This window comes from Triticum dicoccoides, chromosome 5B, assembly GCF_002162155.2.
Source record: "Triticum dicoccoides isolate Atlit2015 ecotype Zavitan chromosome 5B, WEW_v2.0, whole genome shotgun sequence".
Taxonomy (NCBI): Eukaryota; Viridiplantae; Streptophyta; class Magnoliopsida; order Poales; family Poaceae; genus Triticum; species Triticum dicoccoides.
The window spans coordinates 26910067-26923290 of record NC_041389.1 but is presented as its reverse complement, the minus strand read 5'-3'; the positions used below and the strand labels follow the sequence as shown (position 1 = coordinate 26923290).

Sequence of the window (13224 nt, the reverse complement as noted above, 5' to 3'; positions counted from 1 at the left end):
TCATCTCCAAAATAGATGACCTAACTATGTACTAATTTTGTACTAAAGTTAGTACAAAGTTGAGTGATCAAATTTGGAACGGAGGGAGTATGATATATCGACAAATTTATATATCCAAATAAAGCATGATACTTTTTGCTAATTCATAAATTCTTTATAACAATCCAGATATTTATTGCCTTTTTTTAAAATACAATAATGCATTTTAAATCAATCAACCAAACCATATACTCCCTCCGTTCCAAAATAGATGACCCAACTTTGTGCTAACTTTAGTATAAAGTTGGGTCATCTATTTTGGAACGGAGGGAGTAGCTGTTAAGCATCCTAAAAATAAAATGAAACACGGTATAGAAGAGATCAAGATAACTTACTCTCATCACGTTGAGTAAGACGCCATAGCTTTAGAAAACCATAGTTTATCTTGTATATAGAACCATCCCGATGGGTGGTTTTCTTAAGGATGTTGGCTTCAAATACAGGATAAGAGGCATGCCCAACAAGGAATTGCTTCGTTCGCCCCTTCATCTCTGATCTGTTCATCCCCTTGGTGATGGCAAATTGTTTGCCTTTGGTGGCATAGATGGAGGTGCAGAAATAATTACTGGCACAAGGGAGGACGCGGAGCCAATTTGGCCTGCCCCAGTTATTCACTCCTTTTACTGCAATGTTGCTTGCCAGGACAAAGGATGCATAAGCAGATCGGTCAACAAAGAGCAATCTTAGAACCCAGTCATTATTCCGTGTTAGTCTCATTCCAGATCCAAAAATCTCCAGCAGCATGGTTCTGACGAGAATAATCTACAGAAGGCCAAAACACACTGTAAAAAACGGTACAGATTATGGCATGAGTGGAGCATCCCGGCTTATTCAACATTTTTAGCCCAATAAATCTAGAATTTCTACTCAATACTTGACGGTCCAAATAGATAAAACATGACAAAAACTACAAATGACAATACCAAAATGTCAGAATTGTCCTGCACATTCACACATACAACTGAAAACAAAATCTCTAAATCTTCTATTTAAGCTCGGGTCTAAAGTATGGCACATCGCGATATACTGGACACATACACATGATACGGAATGTCAAAAAGACAAGAACCACCGCCGGCTGCCTGAAGCCCTGAACCTCACCTGAATCGGGGGTGACAAGCCTGTAGCGCGGCGGCTGCCGCCGGGACAGGGCCGCCGGGGCAGGTGCGAGGCCGGATTGCAGGAGCAGGCCGGGGGACGGCGCGACGCGGGCTGCGGCAGGAGAGCGGCAGAGGTGCGTGACAATGGAGCGGGATCAGCAGGTAGCGGTGCCGGCGCACAAGACGGCGGCAGCCTATCAACGCGGCGGCGGAGGCGCGTGCATCGTGGCTCTGGCTAGCTGCCCCGATTGCGCGTGCGGTCTGCCTTTGCCTTGGGCCTTGTTGTGCCACTGGCTGTCAGCAAGAAGGGCCCATTAAAAATAGTGCTGAATTGTCTTCAAGGCCTAATGGATCATGTAGCACACAGCTGGGCCGGCCCATTAACGTAGAGCAACAACTATGCAAGGGCTGCCCTTTATCTCAAAAAAGAAAAATGCAAGGGCTACCTACCCCTACCCCTTGCACGGCTCCCGCAAGAGTCACTTTTTTCCTCACAAAAGTCACTTTCTTGACATACGAGCGCGGGAAGTGGTGCGCTCATATGATTTTTTTTCTAAACGCATTTTTCGGTTTTAGAAGTTTTTTTTTCTCTTTTTGGTTTTTGTTTGGTTTTCTCTACTTCCAAAGCAAAAAAAAATCATTTTGTTTCTTGCGAATCACAGCTATGCTTCTCAGAAAAAGTTGTGCTTCCACGAGAAGCACATATTTGATTTCAAGATAAATACAATTGTGTTTCTCGAAAAGGAAAAAAAATATGCTTTCCAGAAACATATTTGCTTCAATGGAAGCACAACTCTGCTTCTCGAAAAGGGATTTGTGCTTCCACAAGAAGCACAATTTTTTTGTCATGGAAGTATAATTTTATGATGCCATTAACAAGTTAAGCAAACTTAACTCAGCTTAAGTGATTGGTTATTGAGATAAGTAGGTGATCAACTCAAGCTGACATTGATATTAAACCATTAGGATCCTGAGATCTCAGCTGCCGGATCAGTTTTGAAAGGGTGTTTCTCTCATGGGAGAAGGCGAGTAGAATGGTTGTGTCGTGATAGTGATAGTATACATCCAGGGTTAACAATGCCAGCTGGAATCTTGTCTTCTAGCATTGAGACATAAGCCACAACGCCTTGAAATATAAACAGGAAACCTGTTACTTTTTTTGTTGCCGAAAATAGTTTTGTATACTCTGAACGTAATACAATTGGAATTTTTTATTTACTTATTTTTGGAGCTTGTAGGGTTTCCAGTTGTTACTGTGTAAATTAATTACTCATTCACATGTTGGCGCAATATGCTTCACATGCAATTTCTTACAGGGGAAAGAGATGTTTGGTGAAAGAACATGTGGTGCCCCCATGTTTGGTTTTGGTAATTGATGACAATCTTTATGGACTAATGGTTTTGTCTTGAGTTATTTGAAGGTTTTGTCATAGGCTTTTCTTAAAGTACATGTGTTGGTTTCAAGGAGAGTTTGTGTCGACCAAGGTGCTTTTCAAGGAATTACCTAAAAGATTGGTCTTGTGAGGGGTTGATCAAGACTAAGTCAAAGAGTGAATCAAGTTCATCAACACACAAAGCGTAGAAGATGTACCGAGAGGGATCAAGTGATCCCATGGTATGGTAAGCATTGTCAATTATGCTTTGTGTACTAATCCATGGTCTTCATGAGAGTTCTTTGTGGGGTTAGGATGCGGTGTGCAAATTCAAGTGATGCATCACGAAGAGATCAAGTGCTTGAAGCTTGTCGTCCATTATGGTGACAATGGACTTGTGAAGATGAGCCGAAGAGTGGCTCACTCATAGTGGACTATGAGGGAGCAATCGTCCAATCTTCATCGAGCCAACACAATCAAGAAAGATGGTCCAACTTGAGAGAGTCAAGATCATCATCATCTAGCTCAAGTGGACTTCGTGCAAGGCAAAGGTTTACCCTTGATAGGTTTTCTATTTTACCGGTCTCATGGTGGTAGTTGGGAGACCGGGTTATAGAGTCGATTGCCGTACTATCAAGGGGGGCTCTCGATGAGTAGCTCGATCGTATTGTTCGTTGAGAGCTCAAACCACTGCATCCTTGCATCATCTTTCTTGGTTCTTGTTTGGTTCTCTTTGTGAGATTTGGAGCTTATGGTCATCTTGATGACAAGCTCGAGTTCATCGAAAACGGAGTTCACATGCATCTTCTATGATGTTTCGATGTTGGAGGTTCTGCCGGTTCTTCTCTGTTGGAGGTTTCTCTCCTCTTTTTGTTAGGCATACCTCCCCTGCCTCTTCTTGAGTTTTTCTCAATTCCGAGCTCATTTGCAGAAGTTTTGGCAGTTCTGGTTTTATTGTTTCCCTCTATTGTATTCTCTGCAAAATGAAGGACTCCAAGTGTTGCTAATCTGGGGCATGCGGTAGTACTGCTCTCCGGAGCGGTAGTACTGCAGGCCCTTGCGGTAGTACTGTAGTCCCCTGCGGTAGTACTGTAGGTGCTCACGGTAGTATTGCTGCATGGGAACGGCAGTACCGTGGCCTCAGGCCAGGCGCAGCTGCTCGAGCGGCAGTAGGGGCGGATGTAATTTTTTTACATCCGCGCCCTACGCGGTAGTACCGCGCGACGGGCGCGGTAGTACCGTGGGCTCTGGCTAGGCATAGAAGCATGAGCGGATGTATGGGTGGATGTAATTTTTTACATCCGCGCCCTACGCGGTAGTACCGCTCCTCGTGTGCGGTAGTACCGTGCCGGATTTTTGCGCAGGTCCTCCCTCAGCGGAAGTAGGTACGGAAGTAATTTTTTACTTCCGTGGTTTCTCTGCGCCTAGTGTTGCCTGCCTTACGGTAGTACCGTAGGGGCGCGTGGTAGTACCGCTCCGGCGGTTCTACCGCTCGTTGCCCTGTGCAACAGGCCTTCATCTGGCCAGTGCCGCACAAGCGGTAGTACTGCAACCAGCAACGGTAGTACTGCAGCCAACCGCGGTAGTACCGCGTCGTGCGGGATGAGTGAGGGGATAACAGTTGGATTTTTCCCCACCTATAAAAGGGGGCCTTCTTCCCCAATGAGTCTTATCCTTTGAGCTCGTGTTCTTCCCCCATTGTTGACCTTCTCCGAGCTTGCTATCTCTCAATCCCTCCATGGATTCTTGCTAGTTTTTGGGGGAAAAGAGAGAGGAGATCTAGATCCACATTTCCACCAATCACTTTCTCCTCTATGTGAGGGGAACCCCTTGGATCTAGATCTTGGAGTTCTTGGTGTTGTCCTTCTTGTTCTTCCTCTCATTTTCCTCCCTAACATTAGTTGCTTCGGTGGGATTTGGGAGCGAATGACTTGGGCACTCCGTGTGCCCTTGCCATTGCATTTGGTGCATCGGTTTGAGTTCTCCACGGTGATACGTGGAAGTTACAAGTTGAGAAGCTTATTACTCTTGGGTGCTTGGTGCCCTTGAGCTTGTTCCTCTTGGGTGCTTTGGCTCCCTAGACGGTTGGTGGTGCTCGGAGCTCAATCATTGTGGTGTAAAGCTCCGGCAAGTGTCGGGGTCTCCAATTAGGTTGTGGAGATCGCCCCGAGCAATTTGACGGGTACCGGTGACCGCCCCCAAGGGTTGCCAAAGTGTACGGGTTCGGTGACCGCCCCCAAGGGTTGCCATTTGTACGGGTTCGGTGACCACCCTCAAGGGTCCCTTAGTGGAATCATGGCATCTTGCATTATGCGAGGGCATGAGGAGATTACAGTGGCTCTAGTGGCTTCTTGGGGAGCATTGTGCCTCCACACCGCTCCAAATGGAGATTAGCATCCGCAAGGGTGTGAACTTCGGGATACATCGTCGCCTCCGCGTGCCTCGGTTATCTCTTACCCGAGCCCTTTACTTTGTGATAGCCATATTGTTTCTTGTCATATATCTTGCTATCACTTAGTTGTTTATCTTGCTTAGCATAAGTTGTTGGTGCACATAGGTGAGCCTAGTTGTTGTAGGTTTTATTCTTGACAAATTAACCGCTAGGTTTATTCCGCATTTTTTCAAGCCTAAACCGTAATTATTTTAGAGCGCCTATTCACCCCCCCCCCCTCTAGGCAACATCCACAATCTTTCATTTGGTTTTAATCCGGCCAAGCCAAAGAAGTTCATTGAACATATCCGCCGATGCCTTCTTTCACTCCTTATTCTTAGGGGTGAGGTTACTCGTCTTAATTGGATATCCAAGGTGTGTCCACTGTTATTTTGAAAAGATAATACTAGATTTGCCGTTGTTTCTTAGTTTCTGTTTGCTGCTGTACTCTTTCATTCTACATGTTATGTGTTCTTGCAACAAGTGGTCTTCTATAATCTTGTTAGTTTCCAGTGCTAGTATTCAATCTGTCAATTTTGTTATGTGAATCTAAAGAGGCATGGACATTTTCTACTTATTTAGTTAGCACCTTTGTTTTGTGTTTTGTTGTAGGCATTAGAGATACACGGTCCGCTCCTTTGAATACCAAAGGACATAATTAATAAAGAGAAAAAAACTCGAAGTAATCACGCGGAGCAGACCTGTGTAACTTTGATGGATGACTAGACAATTATTATCCTTATGCGTATAGGTGTCTTGTTTACTTGAGAGCTTTTTCGGTTGTTTGCAAGTTACTGATGAGTCTGTGTTAGACGTTTGTACAATTTCAAGACCATATGTGATGGCTTTTCTTTTTGGTGGCGTGCCACTGATTTTCCTTAGTTTGTTATCATTATCCTACTTTTTCCAGATAGTTCATTATCTTACCTGAGATGTTTATGTGATGACTTTGTGTCAAGAATCATTGATAGATGGTGCTGACTACTCTGTTATAGTCATGATTATTATTCTGCGATAGAACTTTGGATTATTGTTTTAGAAATGTCCTCTGATAGGTTTTTCTCTTCCGTCAATCTATACAATATTAGCTTCCTTGCTTTCACCGCTTGGCACACTTTCATAAGAGGATTGATTAGTATTAGTCTATGGTTGTGCCTTCTGATGGCATTCATGGAGTTGGCTTCTCCATAGTATCACTGGTCCATTCCATAAGATCCTAAAATTTTTCCTTCATATAATAGAACTTTATGATTTTTTCATATGATCCATATTAGTTTGCTCACCATGTCCATATTGTTTTGGCATCATACTTAGCTATGCACGTGCTTCTACAGGTGCTCACAACCTCTGCTGACAGCCAGACGCAACTGGATATATATAGAAGGGTTGCAAGTCGAGCATGAGATGGTAATAGAGAACAAACTGATGGGCGAGTTCGACCTTGTCGGCATCCCACCAGCACCAAGGGGCTTGAAGCCAGGTTGAAAACCATGTTGTCATTCCTCCTGAACGCGTATAATAACGCTTTCCAAGTACTACGGTTGTTGGTTACTCCACCAGTTAATATATAGTGTTGCATGTTCTTTTCATTTCCTTGGTGGCGTATCATTGTTGTGCCTCTGTTTGCTATCATTGTATTACTTGAGATGTTTATGTGATGATGGTTTTGTGTCAGGAATCATCGATAGATGGTGCTGACTCAACTTTGGAGCCATGATTGTTATTCCACATTTGAGCTTTGGCTTATCCTTAGTCATGTCCTTGGATAGGTTGTTCTTTCATTTCAGTCTCTGTAACATTAGCTTACTTGCTTTCACCTACTCGTCCATTTTTCTAAGAGGATTGACTAGCATTAGCTATGGCTGTGCCTTCTGATGGAATGCATTGAGTTGGCTTCCCCATAGCATTACTGATCCATTCTTCCATGTTAGAACACTAAATTTTGCCTTTCTACGATAAAATTTGACATTTTCTCATCTGATCTATCTATCTATCTATCTATCTATCTATCTCTAGTCATTTATTAATAAAATATTTATTATGTGTGGTTTTGTTCATGATGGAAAAAAGGTTCAATTTTTCTTTACCATGTCTATATGTTTGCTCAATCTCAAATGTTGTTCTGCTATCATTTTGTGTTGTGTCCATTTGATAGAGACCTGACTTGGTTGTTATAGGTTGAGGAATTTTGATATGCTTTAAGGGCCCAGTGGAGTCGATGGTCAAGCAGAACAGGCTCGACACCGTGGTGATATGGGCTCCCATGGCTGCCTCCTAGGCTACAACTATGTTAGGTTAGTCCATGGTCTCATTGTGCTCCTCTTTTTGCTCTCAAAACTAGCTTTCGTGCTATGGCTATTGTATGCTCTGCTATGGCCATCGAGCCTTTGATATATTGCATGTGGTCTATAGTGGTGGTCAATGGCCTATGGTGCTATGTACTTACCGTTTACATGTTCAGGCTTAGTGATATGCCCTCTTAATGATCATGGCTATGTTTTGTGGATGGTTAGGATCTTATTAACGGGGTGTCATGGTTATCATCTCTGTTCATTGCCAGAGCTTGGTAGTTGCTACTATTTACTTCGATTTCTGGGCTGCTATGATTTTCGTGACGATAGTCTGCAGTTATTATTTCCCTTGTTTACATAAGTATAATTTGAGGATGACAAGTTTCGCTTCCATCTTTGTGATTCTAGGATCTCTTCCATTGTCGATGCTGACCTGCAAGTGCATGGTTTGTCAACACGCATCTAGGAGGAGTTCTCTCCCCATGTCATGTTAGCGAGCTCCACGCGCCGTAGCCGACTCTCCTCCAAAAGTCTTTCAGGTAACTGCTCGGTCTCCTCCATACTTCATCTCGTGCTTTGTGGCCCCCAGCCATTGTGCTGAGGACATGATGTGACCTTGGCCTTTGAGCCATGGTTATTTCTGGGGTAGGATTTCTCTTGTGATAGTTTTTGTAGCGAATAAACTCTTGCCTTATTATATTTTGTTAAATTGTGCAATAATCTATTGTTGTGAGGTCATGGGTTCAAGTCCTGGAAACGGCCTCTTACAAAAATGTAGGGAAAGGCTGCGTTCTATAGACCCAAAGTGGTCGGACCCTTCCCCGGACCCTGCGCAAGCGGGAGCTACATGCATCAGGCTGCCCTTTTTTGTGTCTGCTCAGTCAGTTGAACGGTGCCCTGTTATTGTTTCAGTTGATTTAGTGTTTTTTCTTATAAATACTCTTTTTGTTCCTGATGAAAGGAACATAAGCTCCCAGTTTTGTTAACCCAACTAGAGAGTATAGAGGTTCATACAGGAAAATGACCAATATCTTGCAAGCCATGTTCATACAAGAAAAGTAACCAAACAGATGTTAGGACCATTTGGTTGTTTTAGTTCAATCGGGAGGTTCTTGATGTTGGAAGTAGAAAACTATACTTGAAGTTGTTGCATTGGACTATTGCTGGTCTGCACCTCAATTTTGATTTCATTCAATTTTCTTGTAGCTCCTATATCTTCCAGTTTTGATGAAATGAAAAGGAATCATGTCTAGTGTTCATGTCACTGGCGCTTTGTATGTTCTGTTTCTTATCACAAACATTATTCATAGGTGCCTCCTCTCCAACGTGTCGACAGACTAGCTGATGGATGGCTGCTCCCTCTTCCACTCCTAGCCAACATGATGAGCATCCCCTACGTAGAGATCTAAATACCATGTTTGTTCTTGGGGTGACCACTTCCAATTTTATGTTGTGCCCTGAGAAATTTTAGTGTTGTATCTTGCAAATATATCTTCATGTGTCTAACAAGTAACAACAACATTTTTGCATGTAGCACGACAACGAGTAGGGCTGAAGGCTAGTTTTGTAACTGAGACAAAGCATCATCGCTTGTTAGTTGCTCCCTCTATCAAAGTATACAAGGCCACATAGTCTGGTCTTAAGTCAAACTGTTTTAAGTTCGACCAAGTTTGTAGAAAAGAATGCCAGCATATACAATACTAATTTTTTTCTACATGTTTGGTCAAACTTGAAACAGTTTGACTTAATGCAATACGAAGTGGCCTTCTATGCTTAGATAGAGGGAGTATCAAACAGTAGAGGCAAATGACTAGCTGTAGTTGTCCCATGGTAATAGATTCAAGTGGGTTTTAATTAATTCGGATCAGAGGTAGTACCTGAAACCTGGTGATCTAGAGAAAAACTGCATGTGCAGTTTCTTCTTGTGACCGAAACTATATAATTTTCCTAGGTTCCTCATTGATGTATAACTGTACATTCGTGATCAAGTCCGACGTTAGTTTAGTCTCCTGACATTGCCAAATAACTTGATTATACTTGTCCTAAGAGCAAGATCAGATCCTTTTCCTGAGTACATTATTATCATTGCAATGCAGTGCATGATGCACTCAAAACCAGTAATTATATACGCACCGCGTTCGGAAGGTCAGATGCTTCATTTCAGAGATGTCCTTGAGGTTTGTGGCTTGGGCGACCTTGGTTTTGCAGGTCTGCCATATATTTTTGATAATCGTCGAGGGGGACAGGCTAATGTAAAGGTCCGCCTCGACCGCGACGTGGCCAACAACATGTGGAGAGATGTCTTCGCTCATGCCAGGTGGAGCACCTGGTGGCGCCCAGCTCCGACCACCTACCCATCTTGCTTCGATGCACGCTCGAGGAGACGAGCCAGGAATAGACAGGAGATGCAGACAATATGAGGTAATGTGGGAACGGGATCCATCCCTTCCCGAGGTAATTATGAACACATGGACTGAGCTGGGTGATATGCTGAATCTTGGTGATATTTCTTCCGGTTTGGGTAACTTGATCAAAAAACTGCAAGACTGGAGCCGGTTTTTTTTGGTGAAGTGATTAAGGAAATTGACAAATCTCGCTCCCGCTTAAAGGAGCTTATGTTGATGAATGAAGACAGGAAGGACATTGTCACGCCCAATATGCGACCCTATCCAAAAGGAACTCGAAGGTCCCACCAAGGATAGACCCGCATATTGAAACGCTTTTGCAAGGTGGATATCATTACATCAACATTACATAATATATGGGGATACATACAAGAGGCATAGAATGCCACACGAATACAACATCACAATGCATAAGAGCATCATCCGACTATGGATGAAACACAAACAGAAACTCAAACGACATCCACCCTGCTAGCCCAGGCTGCCGACCTGGAACCTATCCCCTGATCGAAGAAGAAGCAGAAGAAGAACTCAACACAAGCAAGCATCGCTCTCGCGTCATGATCATCGCACAACCTGTACCTGCAACTGTTGTTGTAGTAATCTGTGAGCCACGAGGACTCAGCAATCCCATTACCATGGGTATCAAGACTAGCAAAGCTTAAAGGGAAAGGAAGGGGTAAAGTGGTGAGGCTGCAGCAGCAACTAAGCATATATGGTGGCTAACATACGCAAATAAGAGCGAGGAGAGAGCAAGCGGAACGGTCGTCAACTAGTAATGATCAAGAAGTGATCCTGAACTCCTACTTACGTCAAACATAACCCAGAAACTGTGTTCACTTCCCGGACTCCACCGAGGAGAGACCATCACGGCTACACACGCGGTTGATGCGTTTTAATTCGGATCTGGTGTCAAGTTATCTACAACCGGACATTAACAAATTCCCATCTGCCTATAACCGCAGGCACGACTTTCGAAAGATTATACCCTGCAGGGGTGTCCCAACTTAGCCCATGACAAGCTCTCGCGATCAACGAAGGAATAGACCTTCTCCCAGGAAGACCCGATCAGACTCGGAATCCCGGTTTACAAGACATTTCGACAATGGTAAAACAAGACCAGCAAAGCCGCCCGGATGTGCCGACAAATCCCGATAGGAGCTGCACATATCTCGTTCTCAGGGCACACCGGATTGTCCAGACTTCCGGTAGGCCAGCCCAGAGTTGCCCCTGGTGGCCACCGGCGGCCGACAGTTTGGACCAACACTCACAACGAGCACTGGCCCGGGGGGGATAAAATAAAGATGACCCTCGAGAGCGCGACTCTCAAGGGAAAAAGGGCTAGGTGAGGCAAATGGTAAAACCAAGGTTGGGCCTTGCTGGAGAAGTTTTATTCAAAGCTAACTGTCAAGGGGGTTCCATAAATCACCCGACCGCGTAAGGAACGCAAAATCCGGGAACATAACACCAGTATGACGGAAACTAGGGCGGCAAGAGTGGAACAAAACACCAGGCAAAAGGCCAAGTCTTCCACCCTTTACCAGGTATATAGATGCATTAATAATATAAGAGATATTGTGATATCCCAACCAAAATCCTGTCCACCATGGAGAAATCTTCAACTTCACCTGCAACTAGCAACGCTATAAGAGGGGCTGAGCAAAAGCGGTAACATAGCCAAACAACGGTTTGCATAGGAAAGGTGTTAAAGATTAGAGGCTGACATGGCAATTTGGGATGGCTTGATAAACATGTAATAGGTAGCGCAACATAGCGATAGAACGAAGCAACTAGCATAGCAATGATAGTAGTGAGATCCAGGGTAGAGGTCATCTTGCCTGAAATCCCGCAAGGAAGAAGAACGAGTCCATGAAGAAGTTGAAGCCACGAAGACGAACCAAGCGTAGACGAACGAATCCTCATGATCGCAACGAAATAGGAACTATCGAGAAGAAGCACACAACATAGTAAACACACCACACATGAACAAGACATGATGCACAAACAAGCATGATGCATGACAAGGCTACATGAAGCTACTCATGGCAAGGGATGATGCAAACGAGAGCAACACATCAAGGCAAGTTTAAATGAGGCCGGGAACAACATATAACAATTCCGGTAAGTCCTCATATGCCTATTTTGAAATTGGTCCAGATCTGAATACACTTTATGTTCGAGTTGTTAAACAGCAAGTTAAGATGCACCAAGATGATCTACACGAGATTCTAGTCAAGTTACATATAAAGTTCATTTAATTCGGAGCTACGGCCTAGAAGATATGAGCAAAACAAGTTAAACATGGCATTGATGCAAAATGCATACAAACATCAAGCAAACACACCAAAACAAGGATGCAACATGATAATATAAAACTACATGCAAAATCAAGCAAGTTTCATATAGAGCACACTCAAAACGGAGCAACGGTTCAACACACACATGCTATACAAGTTTGAAGGACAAGCTGTCCAAAACAGCAACTAGGCATATTGCAAGCATCAAAACAACATGCTACAGCACCTCAACAAGAAAACAAAAGGCATGGACATGATGTACAGGTAAAGCACAACAAAACATGAACACTGAGCTATCTCCAGAAATCACTAGAACATGCTCAAACACACATGGTAAGATTGCAAGTTATAACAATTTCAGACTTTGCAGAAAATAACATCACGATGCAATATTCAGAGCTATCAAACAACATATTACCGGAACTTATAATAGCAAACAAAGGCATGGAATGAATCTACTAAATTCATAGATCACAAGTCCCTTACTGACCATAAGCCAAAAAGGGTCAGAAAATATGATGGCACCCATGTAAATATGGCAAGTTATAATACAGATTCATACATGGCAGGAACAGAATTATGAAGGCATGTAAATGAGCCTGTACCACTCACCACAGAGCAAAACATGGCATGGCAAGGCACCCAACAGTAAGAAGGCATGTTTGTGAAGCTAAGCATGGCAATAGCAAGGTCATAGGGTGCATGGAAGACTAGGAAAACACATGGAAACAACTGAACTTAATGTTAACAGGCTGACAGCAACATTATGAAGCAACTTTGGAGCAAGATATGAACAAGCTACAGCAACCTATAAATGCAACCAGGGGCATGGATGGATATAGGATAACATGTAGATCAAAACATGTTTATAGAACATCTCCAGATTATGCATAGAATGATTAGTAGCAACATGTTTATATAGCATCACGAAATAACAGATTCAGCCTAGCAAAACAGTAACAGCATGTACCCTACTTAACAAGCTCGATTCACTCACCACAAGTCATTGCATGACAAGATAAGCATAGCATCATCAAGAAAACATGTTTATGTAACAATTCAAGGCAAGAACAAGTCCATAGCATGCAAGGATCAACTATAGCAACCTTGGCCAAATTGAATAACATGTAAACAATCTGCCAGGAAACATTTTGAAGCAAAAGTAGAGCACGAAAATGACATGCTAGACTACTCCATAATTGCAACAAAGGGCATGAATCGATAGAGAACAACCACATGTTTAAAACACCCTTACCGAAGTATCTCAAATTATGCATGGATCTCTCTG

General features: G+C 43.3%; 1 protein-coding gene across 1 annotated transcript; it reads right to left on the bottom strand.

Moving 5' to 3' along the window:
- Positions 1-326: 326 nt before the first annotated feature.
- Positions 327-1365, bottom strand: LOC119305067. Its single transcript, XM_037581691.1, has 2 exons — positions 1141-1365; positions 327-801 (listed from the first exon to the last, which is right to left on the bottom strand). The coding sequence occupies exon 2, from the start codon at positions 781-783 to the stop codon at positions 361-363; it is 423 nt and encodes a 140-aa protein (XP_037437588.1). The 5' UTR covers positions 784-801; positions 1141-1365; the 3' UTR covers positions 327-360.
- Between the last annotated feature and the right edge of the window lie 11859 nt (positions 1366-13224).